Source organism: Callithrix jacchus, chromosome 21 (assembly GCF_049354715.1).
Source record: "Callithrix jacchus isolate 240 chromosome 21, calJac240_pri, whole genome shotgun sequence".
Taxonomy (NCBI): Eukaryota; Metazoa; Chordata; class Mammalia; order Primates; family Cebidae; genus Callithrix; species Callithrix jacchus.
In genome coordinates this window covers 40,517,216-40,539,598 of record NC_133522.1, presented here as the reverse complement: position 1 = coordinate 40,539,598, position 22,383 = coordinate 40,517,216, and the positions used below count along the sequence as shown (strand labels likewise).

At 47.9% G+C, this 22,383-nt stretch overlaps 1 protein-coding gene and 1 non-coding gene across 5 annotated transcripts; both read left to right on the top strand.

Annotated features, from left to right (window-relative positions):
* The first annotated feature begins 1,402 nt into the window (after window positions 1-1,402).
* Window positions 1,403-21,688, top strand: KCNE1 (potassium voltage-gated channel subfamily E regulatory subunit 1). 4 transcript variants are annotated; one of them, XM_078358745.1, is made up of 4 exons: window positions 1,403-1,478; window positions 7,209-7,372; window positions 7,493-7,699; window positions 18,725-21,688. In XM_078358745.1, exons 3-4 carry the CDS (start codon window positions 7,510-7,512, stop codon window positions 19,162-19,164), a joined length of 630 nt encoding a protein of 209 aa, XP_078214871.1. In that variant the 5' UTR covers window positions 1,403-1,478; window positions 7,209-7,372; window positions 7,493-7,509; the 3' UTR covers window positions 19,165-21,688. The 4 variants fall into 4 exon arrangements, with proteins under 4 accessions (XP_078214871.1, XP_078214872.1, XP_035138920.1 ...); XM_078358746.1 differs by lacking the exons at window positions 7,209-7,372; window positions 7,493-7,699; XM_035283029.3 differs by lacking the exons at window positions 1,403-1,478; window positions 7,209-7,372; window positions 7,493-7,699 and adding an exon at window positions 7,797-7,923.
* LOC118150007 (small nucleolar RNA SNORA11) lies at window positions 11,936-12,062 on the top strand. The gene has a single exon (XR_004737776.1). It is a non-coding gene; the product is annotated as a small nucleolar RNA SNORA11 (small nucleolar RNA).
* Window positions 21,689-22,383: the final 695 nt, after the last annotated feature.

Here is a 22,383-nt window from a genome sequence, read left to right as displayed (position 1 = left end):
GCAGGTTGTAAAGATCCATGGGAGAAGCATGGTTTCCCGGGCTGTGTCACACAATCACTCACCACTTCCCTTTGCTGGGGCTGGGGGTTCCTTTGGCTCTGTGCTGCTCTTGGGTGGGCCATTTTCCCAGCTAAGAGGCATTTTCCCTGCCTAGGCAGTCCCAGTGTGAGAATCTGGATATTTTAGCTGAAGTTGCTTTCACTCCTTTCCCTGAGAGCTGTGGACTGCAGCTGCTTCAAATTGGCCATCTTGGCCCCTCAACCTTATTTTTCTAAAACCTTGGGCCCTAGGCAGCAGTGAGGCACTATTTCTTTCTTTCAGGGCCCCACCCTAGTTCCTGACTTAAAGCAAGTACTTGGTTCCTGTCTGCCATCTTGGATGGGGCATCTTGGGCTTGCCCAGCAGAGGCCAAACTCCCTGCTGATTTGAGACAAAGGGCCCAGTAGGTCAGAGGCTTCTGGCAGTGTCTCTTCTGCTTCTGCTGAGCCAGACATCTCTTTTTAGCTTTCTATTTTTATACCTACCTGACATGCCTTTGTATTCAGAGCCGAAAGATGGATCAAAGCATGAATTCATTGAGCTGTCTTGCCCAGAATGTTCTTCCATACCTTTCTTATTTTCAATTCACTGCCTTATTGCACAGCTTTAAAGAAGCTATTTTACTTTGTCACACTGACATTGAGTCAAAAGAGCAGGCATTCTTCTCATCTGAGCGACAAATGAGAAAAACAAGAAATAAAGATCTCAAAGTACCTCAGCTCGGGTTTAGTGGATGGGTGGCTAACTACAGAGCCCTAGCCCCATGCCTGACTGCAGACCCCCGTCTCAGTTTAGCCTTTGAGTCTGCCTTGCTGCCAAGAGAAATGGGACACTGAGCAATCATGGTATTTGTCAAAGATAATTCCTTTGCCTGGTTACCCATTGCTTATGATTCTTTGGGCATCTTGTATTCTAGAAGGACAAATTAGAGGAGAAAAGGTCTGATCTTCTGTCATGACAGCAGATTTTAATTTAGATATTGTCATTCACACTTATGCCTCCCGCTTACCTTCCTAGTCCAAATTTCCAGGCCCCACCATTCCACTGAATTCAATTAGACTGATGAAATGTTCACTTAGTTCTGTTGTGCTCGGGCACCACCAGGTGATACAATGTGGTCTACAATAAGTCCAGGAAGTGGGGGATCCCCAAAATCATAGATAGATGAGTAACCAGTTATCTACATGAGAAATATCTGTGAACCACTTTTTACGTACCAGGCAACTTTCTGGTCACAGTAGAGAACTGAAAGGCTAATCATTTGATAGAACTTGTTCCTTGGGGACTTACAGCATAGAAGAGCTGATGTGGTCATCAATGGCCAATATATGAGGTGGAAAATGAAGTAGAAAATGGACCACCCAAGGAAAGATGGAAGAGGGTCTGACTGGGTCAGGAGATCAGCCTGCTTGTCAGATTCCTGGGAAAAGTTGATCCAGGTGAGCTTTGGTGGGGGCTTCAGGAATGAGGAGAGAGGAATAGTTCTAAGAGCAATGTGGGTCCCAAGGCAGTGGCCAGCGGGGCCACCCTGATGCCGTTGAAGTCTATACATCTGTCCAGCAGGGAGAGATCACTTCTGCTGGCAAGTCTTTGGAGATGTGGGTGGGGAGTGTGTTGGTGAGAAGAGGGGCGTTAGGTATTTTAGCTCTGTCCTTCATGGTGGGCAATTTTGGACGTTCATTTGATTTGTGCCCTATACCCTATCCATGTAGGGACTCAGTAAATACTGAATTGAACTGACTAGATATCAAAGTCTTGAGAAAAATTGTAAGAAAAAGGTGTAAGTTCAGATTAGACCACTGCTTAGAATAAGGATTTAAGTTGAAAATCATGGTTGTCATCAAAATATTTTATACTTAAGCCTTTTTTTTGAAATTTGCTTTTCTAAAGACTTCATTTGAATTTGTTTCCTCTCATCCTTCTTTGAGGCATGCCAGACACCACCTGTGTTGTATTCATTTATTTGTTTAATGCCCGTAGAGAACCATGCCAACCCACATCCATCCAGACTTCCAGGCCTAAGGTTCTGGTTGAAATGACACAGAAACCACGGCAATGACTGTGGACAGTCATGTTTCTAGAAAGTGACCTTCACACACATTCCCACGAAGGCTTCCTGTGGTAGTTTCAAATTCAGGGTTACCAATGTCCTTCCATTTCAGGGACTTCAACACAACAGTGCTTCTATGTTATCGGGAATTGGAGGTACACCAAAATAATAGCAAATACGCGAGGAAATAAAGAGATGCTAATCTCATTCCTGCATCTCCTGGTACAACACCCAGCATATTGTTACCTTTGTGATTTACAAAATCCACAGCATTTAAAAGGATTTACCTATGTCTGCATAAACTAGACTGACTGAGGTTTAAAAAAGCCATAAAGGCAATGTTTATCTTTAAATGTCAAATATTGTGAGAGTAGATTTAGTGTTCTTTCCTACCCATGAATAACATTCCAGACTGTAATTAATTTATCCATGTTCCTATCAGCAGAGCATTATTCAGGGACAAAAACGGGGTGGAGAGTGATAGAGGGGGTCGGAACACTGTTATTTCTTCTGGAAAAGCTTTCTTAATTGGATTTGTGCTCTTTTCATACCAATGTGAAGGTTGTGGTTGCTGGTTAACTGCAAGGGCAGCTGTAATGCCCAAACCTGTGGGTCTACAGTCAACCACGTCTCGTCTTCCCTGGGTGACTTGAGGGTGCTGTGAATTAGTGCCAGTGACCCCAAGACCTGGGCAGAGGCAGCCTAGGTGACCATGTTAATGGACAGTCTTGCTATCCACCAGTCAGGCAGGATTCAGTGGCATTTTTGGGGCACAGTACCCAGTAGAGACCTATGAAATTGACTATTATGCAGTTGACTTTGTCTAGTGGAAAAAAGTCCTTCCTCTAAATCAGGGGTTCCTAATGTGGCAGCCACAAATGGCCTAGCATATCAGGCGTCTAGAGAACTCTTGAACTGTAGATCAAATATTGCATATGTGTGCATCGGGATGGGTGGGGGCAGGATGGTGGAGGAGAGCCATACTTTTCCTCGTACTCCCAAGAATCTGAAAAGATTAATAACTATTGTTCTAAAATGATAACAGAACATACACATCTGACATAGCCAAAAAACACTTGCAACACAACTAATCAGCACGGTCAAAGCAATTCCATGAGGAAAGGAGTTCTCAGGTATGCCGAGGGAAGAAACAGCTGGGTAAGGGGCTTTGCAGAAAGCCGATCCTGGAACAGAGCAGGCACGGGAACCTGCTGAGGGTCCTTGCGGAGGAGAATGTGGATTAGCAGGGCCTGGGGTAAACTCTGATTTGCATCCACATCAGTTTCTGCCAGTTGGCTACTCTTCCAAAAGTGGGCGTGACATTTCCATGTCCCCTGAATTTTGTTGCATATGAGAGCTCTCCATTTTTAAATCTTAAAAGTGAATTCAAAATTAAAGTAAACAAACAGCCCTATGGCTAGAGGCTCAGAGCTGGTCAGAGGTGCCCATTCTTAGATCTTTGATGGGGAGCTGAGGTTTGAAAAAGTCCTGGGCCCCAGTCAGAGGCAGGCGTCAGCCTGTGCTGTGTAAAGCTGGAAACAGGCTGGACCCACGAAGAAGAGGCTGGAAGGGGGAAAGGTGAGTCATGCACAGAGAACAGAGGCAGCTTGGGTGCTGGTCTAGAAGCTCTGCTAGAGGGCAGAGGAGTAGGGAACGAAGTCGGTGAGCTGGAACAGCCTGCAGGGCTCCAAACAGGTTGTGGGTGGTTTCTTTCTGGAACCAGAACAATCCTCTAGGAGGTCTTAGGAGAATGCCAGGAGGCCACACGCAATGCTTGGGAGAGAGGTTTCTCGCATGTAGCACTCATTCCCAGGCAAAAAGAGTCCTGGAAGGAAACTGACACAGACCACCTATGACGAAGGAAATCAGACAGGGAAATGTTGGTCAAAGGAGGGAAACAGAAGAGAGCAACCAATGACTCTCAGAAGACATGGATGTGTTAAGCCACCCGTGTGGGCAGGGGATAGAGCTGGGGGGGGCAGTGACAGAGCCGGTAGCTGTGTGGGGTCTCTCATTATTCTGTGCCCCACTAGTGGGACAGAATGGGGACTTCAGGGCCATTGTTTACCTTGGACTTTCTCATGGGGAGGAAATATTATGCTTTCAGCATACCGTGACACTCAGTTTAAGCTCTGCTGCTGCTTAGGAAAGATTGTTGCCAGCCAGGCAACTGTAATCTCAGCTCTTTGGGAGGCCAAGGTGGGTGGATCACGAGGTCAAGATATCGAGACCATCCTGGCCAAGATGGTGAAACCCCGTTTCTACTAAAAATACAAAAATCAGCTGGGCGTGGTGGCACATGCCTGTAGTCCTAGCTACTTGGGAAGCTGAGGCAGGAGAATCACTTGAACCCAGGAGGCGGAGGTTGCAGTGAGCTGAGATTGCGCCACTGCACTCCAGCCTGTTGACAAAGTGAGACTCTGTCTCAAAAAAAAAAAGAGGGGGGGGAAGAAAGATTGTTTACCTTTAGGGGTGTGTCTTGCTGAAGATCCAGAAGCCCCAGGGTAATAAGAGTTGTCCCTGCGGATAGTAGAAACCGCAGGATAAAGGAGTAAAAAAGCAACAAGGGGCAAGGCACAGTGGTCACGCCTGTAACCCCAACACTTTGGGAAGCCAAGGCAGGAGGATCACTGGAGGTCAGAAGTTCAAGCAAGCCTGAGACTCCCATTTATAAAAAAAAAAGAAAGTTTAAATTAGCCAAAGCATGGTGGTGCACAACTGTAGTTCCAGCTACTCAAGAGGCTGAGCTGGGAAGATCTCTTAAGCCAGGAGTTCGAGGTGGCAGTGAGCTATGATTGCGCCACTGCACTCCAGCCTAGGCAGCAGAGTTAGACGTTGTCTAAGGGGAAAAAAAGTCAACAAAAGGGGCCAAAGGGCAAGGAATGTCCCCAGGAGAACACAGGAGCATCTGGATACCAACTGAAGGGTAGCCAGAGGGAAGAGTAAAGAACTGTCCACATGACCTTGCATCCTCAGCAGGCTCCACTGCAGGTCTGTCCTTTCTGGTGACAGGCTGAGCCCTTCTTCCTTTACTACCCCCTGAGCAGAGTTAGGAGCAAAAGCAGGGCATCCAAGTTTCAAGTTAAGACTTGAGATTTTTCTAAGAAAGGATGAGAAGTGGCTGGAGCTTTGGCTTTGATGTCACATGCACTGAAGTGAGAGCTCATGAAAAATGAAGATAAACCCACTGAGGGGGCAGGGAGCCATGCTCACCACCCCTCTAGCAAAGGGACCAGGAAGAAAGGGAGAGGAAGAGAGAGAAATAAAGACAGAGTGAACCAAGGACTATGTGGACTATGGTTCTGTTATCATCATTATTTCAAGATCAGTCATACCTATAAGACAGAAAGAGGCAAGCATGAAAGAATGAAGGGAGAAGGAAGAAGAAGGAAAAAGAGAAAAAGAGGAAACCATTTCAAGTTCATCAAGGATCACAAAATACTCTTTCTCATCTGTAATCATGTCTTATCATTTCAAATAGAAAATGACAACCACAGCATCATTGCAATAAAATAATTCATCATACATGGGATAGAGAGGAAGAAGAGGAGACATAAAAACACCATCCATCACTTACCTAAGTCTTTACTTTCTGACAGAGCTTCCATTCATACTGTCTTCACAATAACCAGGTGACAGGTGGGCAGGCATTGTCCTTCACTCTGACGGGAATAATGCTCCCTGCAGCTGATCTGGGCTGCTCCACACATGTTTACCTGGTCTACAAATTGTTACTAAAAGGGTTACACATCAAAGCTTGGTGGGACAAACATTTTGCTTCAATCCATTATCCATTTGGAGAGGTAGGCAGGAGGATACTGCAAATGTACAGCATGACCTGGAGGAGAAGAATCCAGGGAATTTTCAGATAAAGTTTATGTAATTTTTCTTAAATATTAAAATACATGGAGTTTGATATGGTTTGGCTGCATCCCCACCCAAATCTTATCTTGAATTGTAATCCAAATTGTAATCCCCATGTGTTCGGAACTGATTGGGAAGTGATCCAATCACTGGGAAGTGATTGGGTCATGGAGGCTGTTCTTCCATTCTGTTCTCATGACAGTGAGTGAGTTCTCACAAGATCTAATGTTTTCGAAAGCGGCTTTTCCTTCCGCTTTGCTCTGCACGTCTCTCTCCTGCCGCCATGTGAAGAAGGACATGTTTGGTCCCCCTTCAGCCATGATTGTAAATTCCTGAGACCTCCTCCGTCATGCTGAACTGTGCATCAATTAAACCTCTTTCCTTTGTAAATTACCCAGTTTCAGGCAGTTCTTTATAACAATGTGAGAATGGACTGAGTTGTTGCAAAACAAAAAAAGGAAGGAAAACATAGAGTAGCATAAAGAATATATTAAATCCCTGGGAGACCTACCATTAATAGACAATGTTAACATGGTGGTGTGCTTCCTCATAGAAATAACACCTGGCATCCAATATTTACAATTTAGGGCCTTAAGTTTTGTGGGGATTTTGTTTTTTGTATTTGTATTTTTCACCTAACATGATAACATAAAGATCTCCCCGTTAGTTTTTTGTTTGTTTGCTTTGAGCCAGAGTTTGGCTCTTGTTGCCCAGGCTGGACTGCAATGGCATGACCTCAGCTCACTGCAATCTCTGCTTCCTGGGTTCAAGTTATTCTCTTGCCTCAGCCTCCCAAGTAGAGATTACAGGTGCCTACCACCACGCCCAGCTAAATTTTTGTGTTTTTTATAGAGACGGGTTTCGTCAAGTCGGTCAGGCTGCTCTTGAACTCTTGACCTCAAGTGACCCACCTGCCTTGTCCTCCCAAAACGCTGGGATTACAGGCATGAGCCACTGCACCTGGCCGCATGTTGTTATAAACTATTTGTAAACATTATTTTAAGGACTGCATATAATATTCTACTATGTAGAATAATATGTACTATAATTTACCTATTTTTCAATTTTTAGATGTTTAGATTCTAGTTATTGTAAGTAAAAACAAAAAGAACTTTTACATGCATAAGGCTTTTTCTACAGCTCTGATCCTTTCCACAGAATAGATCTCACACAGTGCAATTTCATGTCACAGGCTATGAACATTTCAGGCCCTTCCAACCTGGCTGTCTGGGTTCATTTTGCCCCCACGTTGCAGGGCAATCCTGGTTCTGCCTGTCACAGACATGTCGGTGCCCTCCTCGGAGAGCCTCCAATCACCCTCGTCCGCATGAGAACGCCGAGGTCGAGGCCCAGGGACAAGTGACCTGCCGAGGAAGACCATGGGGGGCAGTGACCCTAGAGAATGTCTTCTAGCCCTAGGTCAGTAACCTGCCTCTGCGACCCACCTGCGGAGCAGGATCCTGGAGCTTGGACGTCATTCCCCAGAAGGTTCATGGGATTGTCTTTTGGGGACTGCCCCTTCTCATTCTTGTCTGCCAGGCTGGTGAGCAATAGCTATGAAATTTGTCGGGAAGTCACCTGGGTCATTGCACGGTTTGCTCCCTGGAGAAGGACGGAAAGACGGAAAGGTCCGCAGGACCTTAGAGTGCGCGCCAAGGCTTTGGGTGCCTCCAGCGACTGTCTACCGCTCTGGGTCCCCTCCTGTCTGGCCCACAGCTGCACCCCCGGCTCAGGGCTGCACACTCAGTAAGTAGGTACTTAATAAATGTTTGCCAAATAAGGGTGTGGCCGAAGCTGGGGTGCGGGATGAGGCTAAAAAGAGCAGTGGGGGCGGAGATTAAGCGGTTTTGGAGTGATTATGTTCGGAGATGTTTGAAGGCCCGCGCGTCCGAGGGTGGGGCGTTTCCCAGTGGGCCTTTCTCCGGGCTGCAGTGGTTTCTTCCCTGGTAGCCTCAAACTTTTGCCGGAAGGTAGGTGGGTCTGTCGGCCCGTCGGCTTTCGGGATCCTAACGCAGACCTTCTGCCGGCCCTGAGCTTCTCCAGCAAGATCCAAAGCGCTTTCCCGCGCGCGGCGGCGTTGGTCTGGAGTGCAGGGTGCGGAGGACCAGGGAGATCCGGGGCTGGTGAGGGGTGGTCCCGGGGGACCCTGGGCTGGGCCGTGGGGATGGGTGGAGTGGGGCGGGACGCGTGGCGGCTCCGGGAGGCCCCGGGAGGCCCCGCCCGCCCCCCAGCGCAGCGCTCAGGCGCTCAGAGGGTGCCACCCCGGGGCTGGGCTGTCGGTGGCCTCAGCGCTCGGCAGGCGCGCACTCCGCTCCACACCCGGTTCTCTCGGCATCTCAGACCCAGGTAAGTCAGGGGTTCCCACCTCCGCGGCCCTCTTCCGGGTCGCGGGTGGCCTAGTCCGGCGACCCTGGGCGGGGGGCTCCTGGAACCTGCGTCTCTGGACGCGCAGCCGGCGCGCTCCAGGCTAGAAGCGCCGCGACCCCCAGAGTCGGGGACAGGATAGGATGTCCAGCCTCTCCCCTCCTTTCCTTCTGCCGCTCTCACTACTTATACAACAAACGCGTAGGAAAGCATCTCACCAACATAGAACAAAGAAAACATTCCTCCATTATTAAGTTATAGACATTCTTGTGGAATATTTGGAAAACACCTACATGCAAGTTTCAAACAAAAAAGAAAATCAAAACCACTCAAGGGACCTGAGTCCCCACTTTGTTTCAAATATCTTCAGCTTTTTTCTTTTTCTTTTATTATTATTTTTTTTTTGGACCAGCTCTTGGGCCTTGGCATCTCCCTGCAGAAAGGGCATGGGACGCGGAGAACATTACTGATATCTGATCTTGATTGCGGTAATGGGAAAACTGGGGAACTTTAGAAGAAAGTTGACTAAGCAGCAGAGACATATGCATGTGCCCAATCTATTGCACAATACATTGCCTCCGGGATTCCTCCCATTCTCTATGAGAATTGACAGTTCATTTGAGTCCACATTCAGATTAAGAAGGAGTTTCCAGCTCCATTAAGGAAGTACCTCGTCAATAACCACAGCTATCATTTATGGTCCAGGTGGTGGGGACTTTGCTGAGTTCACCCAGTTGCTTAAATTCCGCCGGGACTCTGATTTTCAATGACCAGGCAAAACTGATCTTTCTCTGGCCAGTTTCACACAATCATCAGGTGAGCTGAGGATCCCTTGGAGGAAGATATTCTCTGTATCCAAAGGAAATAGCCAAGATGTTCAGGTAGGACCTGCTTTTGACAGGTTATTGGAAAATTGTCTTGAAAATAAAGCTCACTTAGAAGACATCAGAGGGACTCATTGCTGTCATCTTAAATCTCTGAGGGTGAGACAGCTCCTGTGTGGTTTCGGTCTTTCTGGTAGTTGCATGGAACACTTATTATTCATGTGTTCATGCATGCCTGCCTGCATTCGCTGAATGTTTATGGTGCTCCTACCATATGCCAGACCCTGTTCTAGCTGCTTGGGATGCAATGAAGAACAACCCAAGCAAAGATCCTGGCCTGCAAAAGCTTGCATTTTGGTGGGAAAGACAAACATTGAACAATCAACATAATACTTAAGAAAACTTTATTATATTGGAAGGTGACAAAGACTCTGGAAAAGGAGGAGAGAAAAGGTGTAGAGTTACGGGGAATGGGGAAGGAGGGAAGAAAATTGTGCTCTACTGTTAACAATCACCGACTGCCTGAAAGTGTTTTAGAAATAAAGTGGGTTGCAGATACATAGATAAGAATACTGTAGATCTTAATATACAAAATGAGTAATAACAAAAATACATTAATAATATAAATATAAATAAGTAATATGAAATTTAATATATAAAAACATGCTACATTCCAAGAGTTCTTCCTTTGATTACTAAACAATCTATTTTCAGAGCGTGGTATACGTTATCGGCCATTCACTCACCTTCCCATTGTAGTGGTTTGAATCTAATTCTTTGCATTCCCATTTAGTTCAGGAAAACCTTATTGGAATATTCTGGGTACCGGAGTGGAGACAAAGGTGAGCAAGATGGTCTCTGTCCTTTGGGAGCTCCCGGGAGGACATGCCCAGACAGGTCTACAAATGTTCAGAAGTTAGAATATTGCCAGCACCGTAGGAGACATATAGACAAGGTATGAGGGGCCAATGAAGGGGAAGAGATTCTGGATCAGAGTCAGACACAGTGTGGATATGAGCTGGCTTTTGAAGGACCAGTAGAATTTTAACAAGGGAATATGGTGGGAATGCCTCACCTGTAGAGAGAACAGCAAACATAACGCAAGAGGCCAGGCGCAGTGGCTCATGCCTGTAATCCCAGCACTTTGGGAGGCCACGGTGGGCCAATGGCTTGAGTCCAGATATGCTGAGCCTGGGCAACATGGCGAAACCGTGTCTCTAGTAAAAATACAAAAATTAGCTGGGAGGGTGGCACACACCTGTAAACCCAACTACTTGGGAAGCTGAGACATGAAAATCGCTTGAACCCAGGAGGCAGAGGAGGTTGTAGTAAGTTGAGGTTGTGCCACTGCACTCCAGCCTGGGCAACAGAGCGAGACTCGGTCTCAAAAATAAAATAAAATAAAGTGAGCCAGTAAGGTCGGGGGCTGATCCCATGCTGCACAAAAACCTGGGGCATATGCCCCAAATGCTCACAGATGTTTTCATAGAGTTTGATCGAGTCTCCTCACCACCTCGCCACTTAGGGCCCCCTGACTCTGCGGAGAGGGGGAGGACAGAAGACCAGGCACAGCCAGCCAACTTCCAGGAAGCATCTGGTGGGCCTGGGTGGTTTCTTTTCTGCAATGAGGTAAATATGTTTCCAGAAATTAGACATAGTGTTGTGATAAAGATGAAAACAATGGACAGTTGCTTCCGAGGACGATTGACTCAGAATTCTCGGCTCAGTAAGATCATATTCACCAAAATGAGGCTTACCCCATTGTGTGTGTGTGTGTAATTATATATAGTATATAATGAGGGTAGATTCCATCATTTCCACTGTTCAGGTGAGGAAACTGAGGCTCCTGGATTTATTTCATTTGCTGAAGATGAGATTCCTTCCTTCCCTCCTGATGTGTGACTTCAGCTGTCATTCAAACACTCGCCCACGTCTTCATGTTGAGTTTGATGGAGTCTCCTCACCAGCTCGCTGGCCTGACTCCCAGTCAGTGTTTATATTTCCATTCTTTGCACCCCAAACCCTCTCTCCATCACCTGCAGAGAGGTCCAGGAAGCTCCTAGTAAAAGCACCAGACTCAAGCCACACCCCACATCCCGCTGGGAGGTGACAGAAAACACTTTTCTGATCAGAGGGGACAGTCTGATTCTGGGCCTCTGCGCAGTTTCATCCTGATTCTTGAGAGACCCTGGCCACTTTAGCGCCCACGGACTCTGGGAAGAGGGGAAGGACAGAAGACCACACAAAGCCAGCCAACTGCCTGGAAGCATGTGGTGGGTCTGGGTGGCTTCTTTTCTGCTAGGAGGTAAATCCGTTCCCAGAATTTGGACACAGTGTTGTGATAAAGATGAAAGCAATAGACAGTTGCTTCCAAAGACAACCGACTCAGAATTCTTGACTCAATACGATCATATTCACCAAAATGAAGCTTATCCATCATTGCTTTTACCCTAATTCTGCTTCTTAAAACAAATGAGGCCAAATGGTCGTGTCATCACACATGTGATGCTCTGAGGAAATGTGTAAGGAGTGCTGTCAGGCCTGATGAAGATGCTACCCCCAGTCACCTAGGGAAGTAAGTTAAGGAGTCGTGTGGTTTATCTAGGACTGAGCTGGGGCTGGAGCCCAGATTCCTGAGCTCTGACTCTGACATTTCTGTCTCCCCTACTCACCCCTAGAATCTATTCCTTTTAGATGAAAGCTTGGAGTCAGCCACAAGAACCTTACTCAGTCAATAAATGGGTGAGAAAGATCAGGATCTGGAGGATTTGCTAATAATAATAAAAGAATGAGAGGGGCGTGCTCAGGGCAGGGGCCTGAAGAGCAGCTCCTCCCTTTTAAACACACTCAAAAGGAGTCTGAGGTCACAGGGACGAGGGGAACAAATTTGTGGCCTCCCCATGAGCAAATGCCCCACACATCTCCCCTGCAGAATCAGTGGGACAGGGCTCAATATTGGAAGCAAGCCTGCGGTATTTACTGGGGAAGGCTGCTGTCTACGGCCTGACCAGCTTATGCATGGGGAGGCCACAAATGGTCTTAGAAATAAAAGCTTTGGAGAAAGAAAGAGAGAGAGAAAGAAGAAAGAAAGAATAAAAAAAAGAAAGGAAGGAAGGAAGAGAGAAAGGAAGGGAGAGAGAGAGAGGAAGGAAGGAAGGGAGGAAGGAAGGAAGGGAGGGAGGGAGGGAGGGAGGAAGGGAGGGAAAGAAAGAAAGTTTCTCATGCTGGGAAAGCTTCTGTTAGGAAAGCTTCCAGGCTGTTATCAGTGCTGATAGGCCGGCCACACAGCCAGAGCACGTGGGGTAAGTCAGAAGGGTAGTGTGTGCCAGGAGCAGCGAGGCGCCACCCACTGCCCTCTTCTCCCCTGGGTTCGGCTGGGGGCCTAACGGAACGCCAGGGTGCAGGAGCCCCCGTTGGTGCTTCACTCAGCTCAGCTACCCAGAGCTCTGTGTCCTGAATGATTTCCAGCAGACCAGCAGCTCTGGGTCTAAGCTTTTAAGAAAACAAAAATTATGCTACCCTTGATTAGGGGCAGCATTCATGTCTCACACCCAGGCAGAAGCAGAAATGGCCAGAATCCACTCCTACTTTCTGGGCCAGACAAGGCCACGGTTTGAGAATGTTCAGCACAGGCTGAGCATCAGATGGACTTTGTTTGGAGTTAAACATCCCTGGCCCCTACCGTTTCTGTCTCCCTCATCCCTTTCATCACTGAGCAAGCCACAAAAAGCTGAGGGGAAAGGAGCAGGGATGCCTTCTGATGGCATGTTTAGGTAAGAAGCCAACCTCCATTTGCATAGATCCAATGCGACCTGATAAAGACGGCCTGTTCCTCAGCTGCTTTGAGCCTCAATAAAGGGTCAGTTTCTTCTGTACGAGGTCCTGGGAATTGCTCTTTTCTATACTAATCAAATGTGAGGCAATAGCTAAGAGGTTACATTTTAGATCTATTTTTGGTTGGTTGTTTTTGTTTTTGTTTATTTATTTAAGTTTCAGGGTACATGTGCTGGATGTGCAGGTTTGTTACATACGTAAACATGTGCCATGATGGTTTGCGGCACCTGTCAACCCATCACCTAGCTATTAAGCCCAGCATGCATTAGCTCTTTTCCCTAATGCTCTTCCCCACCCACCTTCCCCCCACCCAACAGGCTCCAGTGACTGTTGTTCCCCTCCCTGTGTCCATGTGTTCTCATTGTTCAGCTCCCACATATAAGTGAGAGCATATACAAGGACATACATGTATTTCTGATAGGAGAGATTACTTTCGGCAAGCATCTCACCTCTAAGGAGCTCGTTTTCTGTAAATTAAAATTGTTGGATCAGTTGCTCTCCCACTCTGTTGGAGTCCAACAGTCTGAACGTGCAGCCACAGGGCATGTAGGTGCTTTGGAATTATGTACAATAGAACAGAACCTAGAGAATCTGATATAAATTTCCAAATGACATGCAGATCCCAGACTCTGTGTCATTTACACCACGTTGACTATTAAGAAGACATTGGCAAACTCATTCTGAGACTCATTACACAGAAGTACCACGGTGACCCAGCCTGCAGGCATTGGGAGTACGGAGGACATTCAGCAAAAGACATGCAATAAATTACATGTAAAGTTTTTTTTAATTGTTTTAAAAATATAGGGTTGTTATTTGAAAGGCAGTTAATTCGCTTGACCTAAGCTCCGACAGGGGAATTGTAATTGAAGGCATCAGCGTGCATGAGAATGGGGACAGCTGAGGTTACACTGAAGACTGGAGAGTTTCTTTCTGCAATTTCTCTTCAGACTGTATCAGAGGCAAACAAGAACAAAAAGGAAAATATAAAAAACAAACAAGATTTGAAAAATAGAGAAATCATAGTTTATACTCTTGCAAAATTCCTCCAGGTACCCGGCAGCACAAAAGGCCAATGGCTCAGTTTCCCAGGGACCCAGACCACAGCTCCGTGGTTCTCCATCTTGGCTACAAATTAGCATCATTTGGGAGATTTCTGAAAAGTCTCCAGGTCAGGCAGGAACCCAGAACAGTAACATTAAAATCTCTGGAGGTGAGATCTAGGAACTAATTTTCTAAAAGCTCCCCCGGTGATTCCAAGAGATCACCAAGCAGCGCCTACAGACCAGCAGCATTAGCACCACGTGGGAATGTGTTAGGAATGCAGATTCCCAGGCCTGCCCCAGCTCTACCTAATCAGAAACTCTTTAAGTAGAGCCCAGCAATCTGCATTTGTTTAGACAGAATCTCGCTCTGTCACCCAGGCTGGAGTGCAATGGCACAATCTCAGCTCACTGCAACCTCCACCTCCCGGGTTCAAGTGATTCTCCTGCCTCAGCCTCCCGAGTAGCTGGGACTACAGGTGCCCACCAGCACACCCGGCTGATTTTTGTATTTTTAGTAGAGACAGGGTTTCACCATGTTGGCCAGGCTGGTCTCGAACTCCTGACATCAAGTCATCCACCTGTTTCAGCCTCCCAAAGTGCTGGGATTACAGCAGCATTCTGTACTTTAACAAGGTCACCCTAAAGCACTCTAAAGATCGAGCATCACTGCTTTAGAATGACGTGGGGGATGGTTTGGGCTTGGGAGGTTTTCAAAGCAGGTGTTTCCAGTTGCTTCTTTGACCATAGAAAAGTCCATTTGGTTGAAAGTAACAAGCCTTCTCAGTGAACTCACTATTATGAATTAACTGTGGACATTATTCTTAATTTAATTTGCTGTGTGTATTTATCAGTCTTAAGCCAATTAACATGTGGATCTTGAAATGCTGCCTTTCATAATTCTGTTCTCACATGGTCTCTAACAGTAATTGGTGGCAGAATTATTTGCCAGTTGTGATCATTCTGGGTTTTTGGAAATAACATCATAGTATCAGGTCCAGGTCTGTCTGCTTTCTGGGGCAGGGTTTTATGCATTCATAAGTGGTTTCAGGTCATTTAAAAAGAAATGGTTGAGCATGTAGTTTGGAACTGTTACCAAACAATTCCTCACTACCCCTGTGATTAGACGGGAGCTAAATGCTAGTTTTGTATAAGAACAAGTACCTGAGTCACTTGAGCCCAGGCAGCTAAGCCCCTGACATGTCTCTGCACAGACTCAAAAGCCTAGAAACCAGGAAAGGCCACAAACAATTCTTGATTCTCATTCACATCTGATCTCTCCACAAAGTAAAGAAGAGAGCCACCATGGTCAGCCACAGGGACGCCAAACCTAAACCCCAAAGCCCCATATCCTTGGGCTGCAATTTCTTAACGAGGTAGAAAAAAAAATAAACTCCTACCCAGGACCACTGAGTGTGCACCTGCCACATGCCACGTGTTGTCAGCCACTCTACGCACCTGATCAGTGATTCAATAGCCCGCAGATGTCAGTGGTGTTTCCCACTACTTTGGAAAGAGAAAGTCTTGACTGAGCAAATAAGAAACCTGTCCAGGATCATGTGGCCGGGAAGTAGCAAAGCAAAGCTAGAATCAAACCGGGGGTGGCAATCAAACTGACCTCTTTCTGCTCCTCACACCTGCCTTCTGAGACTGTGGCTCAGGGTGGGAGATGACTGCCCTTCTGGAAAAGGGAGTCAGTTAAAGCTTTGGAGCCAGCTCATTGGCATCTGCTCATCAGAATAAGCAGGTTTTAAAGAGTCAAGCCCCACTGGTCAAAAGGTACTAAGTTCTGGTGGCATCTATTCAATAAGCACTCATGGCCAGCTCCTGTGTTGCTGCGTGCCCAGCACCAGGCTAGGTGGGCAGTGCAGGGATGGGGTAAGGGGCCTGGAGATCCTGACCATGACAAGGTCAGCGGGGTCATGGTGTGCACAGTGCTGGCCCAGCCCCACACATCAGAGCGGGCTTCAGGAAGGAGTGAGAGCTGGGCTGAATTTTAAGCATGAGTAGGCATCACTGAGAAGTTTCATGAGCCAAGAAGGAGGTGCAAGTGTGAGCTGGAGATGCACAGCATGTGGAGGCTCTGGGGCCAGCAGGGACCATAGGGCATAGGGTCTGGACACAGTGGCAATTGCAGTGAAATTGCAGCCCAAGGATTTCAGGCTTTGGGGTTTAGGCTTGGCATCCCTGTGGCCGACCATGGCGGCTCTCTCCTTTACTTTGCAGAAAGATCTGACATGAATGAGAATCAAAGATTGTTCGTGGCATCTCCTGGTGTCTAGGCTTTTGAGTCTGTGCAGATTCAAAATTGGAGAGGGATGCAGAGATTCTCAAATTTAGGGCCTTCCTTGCAGAAGACCAGGAGTTCCACCTTGAAGGTGGGGAGGAGGCAAGGAAGGCCTTCAAGATGGGGACTGCCATGTTGAGATTGCAGTCATCAGTGACAGTGATGCAGATTTTGGGGTGATTGGTGTTGCCACTCAGCCCACTGAGGCAGGGGCCGGTCTCTGACAGCCCAGGGAGGGGTTGGCCAGGGGATGGCCAAAGGGAACCATCTCCTTAGCAGGTCATTGGACACATGGCTCTGGAGCTTAAAGAGGGCCCTGGGTCATGGCCATGCAGGTGAACTGGAGCAGGTGCGGTCACCCTGGGAGAGAGGAGAGTGGGACGAGGAGAGAGCAGGTGATAGAACTCTGAGACTCAGCCACACTGCAGAGGTGGGTAGAGGAAGAGGGCCCTGGAAAGGTGCCAGATGTCTTCACCCGATGCTGGGTTCAGCGTATGTTTTACAGTGAAGCCAATTCAATGAAGAATTGGCTCTAGGTCTAAGCTGGAGAGGAGCCAGGTTTCTGAGGTTATTTGTCCTACACAAGATGATGTGCAATGTCACAGTCCCCATCCTGGCTGGGAAAGACAGAGCTGTCCCAGCGTGTGTTGGGGATTTGTGTTTGGCCATGAACTGTCTTCCCAAACACATCCTTCACCTCTAGTTACAACAGTTATCCCGAGGGTGCCTCCAGGCCGTGTTCTACTCAGCTAATTTAAGCTCCTAAGAAGTGAGTAAGGGACAAGTGGGGTGGCTCATGCCTGTAATCCCAGCACTTTGGGAGACTGAGGTGGGTGGATCCTGTAAGCCCAGGAGTTCAAGACCAGCCTTGGCAACATAGGGCAACCTCACCTCTGCAAAAAATACAAAAATTCTCCAGGCATGATGGTGCATACCTGTAGTTCCATCTTCTCTGGAGGCTGAGGTAGGAGGATCACCTGAGCCCAGGAGGTGGAGGCTGCAGTGAGCTGAGATCACACCACTGCACTTCAGTCTGGAGACAGAGTGAGACCCTGTCTCAATAAAACAGAGAAAGAAAGAATTGAGTGGGAGCACTTACATGTGATAAGCTCCGAGTGGTCCCCTCCAGCTTGAGTCTGGAGTGTGATATCAACGACTTGGCCTCAGGGCTTCTGTTTCCCAGCAGAAACTGGGGGTAGAGGCTGGCATTTGCTCAAACCAAAAAGAAAAAAGAAAAAAAAGAATAAGTCCTGTTTTTTAGCTTACCAATGATCTCAAGGTCACCTAGATGGGGTTTCCACAGCACACCAAACCCCTGACAGAATTTCACAGCAACTTGGAGACAATTTTTCCAATTATCAGGCCCATTAAGAGTATACAGGGACAGTGATATCAAGATTAAATGATAGGGAAAGTGTCACTTTCTGCATAGCCAGCAAATGGTGAGTGAAAATTAAAGGCAATCCACATATCCATCGATCAACCCAGAGAGGGCATTGTATGGACCCATGGCGGCACACACCAGGGACTAGGGAGCATGTCGGCTCACCCCTCACCTGAGGTTTTAAGATTGTGTACATGTATGTGCGTATGTGTGGGCAAGGAGGGAAAACAGCACAAGCTGCAGCACTGGCCTCTTCAAGGGGAGCTCTCTGTGAAATCTCCCTAGACATTCCGAAGTCCACCGTGTGACAGAGTGGATATTTCATTCAAATGAATGTAAGTGCTCATAGAGAGATGCTCCGTGGTGAAATAGAGCCCCCATTGCACAGTACCTTTAAGGGCGCCCTGGCGTCTCCCCAATCTAACTGGTCATGCATAAGGCCCCAGGAACTAGTTGTACGAAATGTGTGATTTTTTTTTTAGGTCCATAGGAGGTCAAGGATAGGGATGTTTGTCCCCCTCTTGTTTATGGAGTTAGCAGCCACCGCAGTGTTCATCTCTGGGAGAGAGGTCAGAGAAAAGAAGTGGGTATTCGCCATGGGTTGTATGCAACCATTGGAAGTAAGGGAATGCACACACCCAGCAACACAGGTGAACCACAAAACACAGTCGTGTGGAAAAGGAAGGAGAGTGAATGAGCTGATTGACTTGATACCATTTAGATAAACTAAAATGCACACATGCAACCCCATACAACCGCAACATGCAGCAATGCATATTAAAGACGCTCATTCTGATGGTCACCTATAGGGGTGGAGAATAGAGGTGATGGATGGAAATAGAAGAGAATCAATGTATCCATTCATCAATCAAGAGAAGGCATTGCACAGACCCCAGATGGCACACGCCATGGCCTGGGGAGCGTGTCAGCTTATCCCTCTCACCTGAGATTTTAAAATTGTGTACGTGTGTGTGCGTATGTGTGGGTTTTGGCCAATACATACTTTTTGATTTGGGGTTGCGTTTTTCTTTTAAGAGGTGCTCCTGGGAAGTTCAAGCTCCAGCAGGGGAACCTTGATGCCCAGGATGATCCTGTCCAACACCACAGCGGTGATGCCTTTTCTGAACAAGCTGTGGCAGGAGACAGTTCAGCAGGGAGGCAACGTGTCGAGCCTGGCCCGCAGGTCCCCCCGCCGCGATGACAGCAAGCTGGAGGCCCTCTACGTCCTCATGGTGCTGGGCTTCTTTGGCTTCTTCACCCTGGGCATCATGCTGAGCTACATCCGCTCCAAGAAGCTGGAGCACTCTCATGACCCGTTCAACGTGTACATCGAGTCTGATAGCTGGCAAGAGAAGGACAAGGCCTACGTCCAGGCTCGGGTCCTGGAGAGCTGCAGGGCATGCTACGTCGTCGAAAACCAGCTGGCTGTAGAACAACCCAACACACACCTTCCCGAGACGAAGCCTTCACCATGAACCCCACCACTGGCTAACACGGGACACATCCTGCCTGGCAACCTGATTTTCTAATCACATTCCTCTCATACTCTTTACTGTAATGGGTACCACTGGATTTCTTTTTTGCTACTGTAAGGGGTGAGGGGTGGATTAATGACAGTTTCACTGTTTTTCTAAAATCACGTTCTTCTGTGACAGACTGTCACTTGTTCCCCCATAGCTGTCCCTGCCTTGTGAAATTTAGCAGAATCCCTGAGGACATGGCCTCTGAGAATAGAAGCTGCATCTTCCAGACTCCCTTGCAGCTAGCGAGGTTGTGTGACTAAGCCCTGGCCCGTAGCTATGGAAGTGAAGACAGCAACGTCGAGGAATTCTTGGAAAGTAAAGGACGTGCCCTTTACTTCCCTGGTCCTGCTTCCCAGTGGCTGGACGTGGAGGTGGTGGAGTGCAGCTCTGAGTCTGGAAACTAACCAGGCACTCAAAGAACCACACATCTGGGCCTTGGCGATGTGATGGAGCAGGGTCCTCCTTACCACCCACAGGCCTGATGTACAGAAGAGAGAAACCCACTCCACTCTTCCTTAGGCCACTGTTATTTTGATCTGTAGCAGAATCAATGCCCTTACTAACACACCTACTTTATAGGACTGAACCTAAAGGCATGACATTTCCATACTTGTCACAAGCACACACCGATTCTGCCCTGGTCACTTCTGTGCTCACTCCTATGCTGCTATCCTCCTCCTGCCCTTCTGCCACCTACTCCTCCCTTGCACACACCCTTCACACATCTCCCCAAAAACACACAGACACATACACTCATATACATAGACACACACACACACACACACACACACCCCTCAAGCTAGAAAGAACTCACTTCCTACAGGACTAAGATGGAGGAGGAAAAAATGCCTTCTTCAGAATGCATAGCAAGGGGAAGGTGCTCAGTCACTGTCGGAGTAGGGAGAGGTGCCCCCAGTCCCCAAGAGCCAGGGAAAGGAGTGGCTATGGGCAGGGAGCAATGCATGGCACTGGGGTGGCAGGTCCTTTTGAGGTGATGGGGTTGTTTCGTGAGTTGAATTGTAACCTCCCAAAAAGACAGGTACCTTCAATGTGACCTGGTTGAGAAATAGGGTCTTTGCAGATGATGTAGTTGAGATGATCTAGTTGAGATGAGGTCATTGGGGCGGGCCCTCTTCCAAAGTGACTGGAGTCCTTATCAGAAGAGGGGAATTTGGACACAGACACATAGGGAGAACACCGTGCCGTGACAGAGGCCGCAAACCAGGGAAGGTCAAGGATGGATGCTCATTCCCATCCCAAGAAGCTGGCAAGAGGCCAGGAAGGCTCCTCCCCCACAGGTTTCGGAGGAAGCACGGCCCTGCTTGAATGCAAACTTCCGGCCTTCAAAACTGTGAGTCAGTGAGTATCTGCTGTTGAGGCCACCCAGCTCAGGATACTACAGGGAACTTATACAGCACCTCTCAGAGACAGAGCCATGCTGCCTACCAGTGGGGCACCTGGAGGAACTTCCCCAGCAGATAGAGAGGGCCTCTGTTCTGCCACCTGCCTTGAGAAGGTCTCCAGCTGCCATCTGTAGCTTTGGAGTCCTCTGCAAAGCGACATCCTGGAAGCTCACCTGCCTGGGCATTCCTGAAGAGTGTGGAATATTTAAATGACACGCAACGTTTTAAAACCTGCACCTAAGATAAATGAAAAGCAGCATGCGTGCATCTTTGACCATCCTCTGATGGATCCGCATGGTCTCATGAGGTTCCAGTCCTTGTTTCATATAATAAACACAGGCATGGCTCAGCCCCTGAGTTATCACAGTCCTTGAGATGAGTGGTCCTTTGGGTCACAAAGTCCTTTGAAAATCCAGTGAGAGCTGTGGTCTTCACCCCACCTGAATAATGCATATGGACACCACACCTTGCCTACCGTGTCCAGGGTTCATGGGCCAGTGGCAGCCCAGCTATGCCTTGTGCGTCTCACAGCCCCTGTGCGAGCCAGACCCGTCTGAGGCAGCTGCATATTCCCAGACTGAAGGCAAGGCAGGTTTGCAGAGAGAGACCCAGAGTGCACGTGACCCGCGGCGTGATCCCTGATGCACACTGACTTTGATATTCCAGGCACACGGACTGGCTCTTTATCACCACTTCATTTTCCCCACTAAGATTCCTGTGCCTTTTAAGGCAGAGGGAGATCCCTGTGGCTTTAGTCTTCCCAGGCCTTAAAGGGCCCCTGTCTTCACTCACAAACTTCTCTTTCTCCCTCCCCTTCCTCTTCATTTTAAAGGAGGAGAGGGAAAAGTAAGCGGAAGACAAATCGAGACACATTTTTTCAGACCCTTGTTACTATATTTTAAAAATTGGCTTCACATACAGAGTCCTTGTATGCACCATGTACTGTTCTAAGCTCTTAAAGATAGGATCTCAATGATTGTTTTGCAGGCAATGCTCTATGCATTCATTAGCTAGGACAACAATGCTTTTGCAGTATTGAGATTTTGTTGAAAAATTAAAGCCATTTATCATGATCTGTGATGTGTGTTCACAATATCACTATGATACTTCTAGAAGATGGTTATCAATTCTTGCAATGCTCTGATGAGGCAGCCCCACGGACTTGGGAATAAGGAAAGTATGATTGCCTGTAGATAATGAAACTGCCATCAACACACAGCGGGTCAGAGCAGAGAGGTGTGAGTCCCCCTGATGCCTGCAGGTAGAAAGCAAGCGAAGCCCTAAGTGGAGACAGTGGCCACCTGTAGCACCCTCTTGCCTTGTAGAGGGGAGGCTGCTGTGCTGTGGGCACAGTCGGGACAGAGCAGGAAATGTGGGCACAGTTGGGACGGAGCAGGGAATGTGGGCACAGTCAGGATGGAGCAGGGAATGTGGGCACAGTCTGGATGGAGCGGGGAATGTGGGCACCGTCGGGATGGAGCAGGGAATGGGGAAACCATCTAGATGGAGCAGGGAATGTGGGCACAGTCTGGATGGAGTGGGGAATGTGGGCACTGTCGGGATGGAGCAGGGAATGGGGAAACCATCTAGATGGAGCAGAGAATGTGGGCACCGTCAGGATGGAGCAGGGAATGGGGGAACCATCTAGGTGGAGCAGGGAATGTGGGCACAGTCGGGATGGAACAGGGAATGTGGGCACCATCGGGATGGAGCAGGGAATGGGGAAACCATCTAGATGGAGCAGAGAATGTGGGCACCGTCAGGATGG

Bases quoted from the DNA above. Each gene is read 5' to 3' on its own strand.
- KCNE1 (XM_078358745.1), top strand. From the start codon at position 7,510: ATGAAATTTGTCGGGAAGTCACCTGGGTCATTGCACGGTTTGCTCCCT. The intron at 7,700-18,724 runs GTAAGTAGGTAC...TTTTCTTTTAAG, and splicing joins GGCTCAGGGCTGCACACTCA to AGGTGCTCCTGGGAAGTTCA.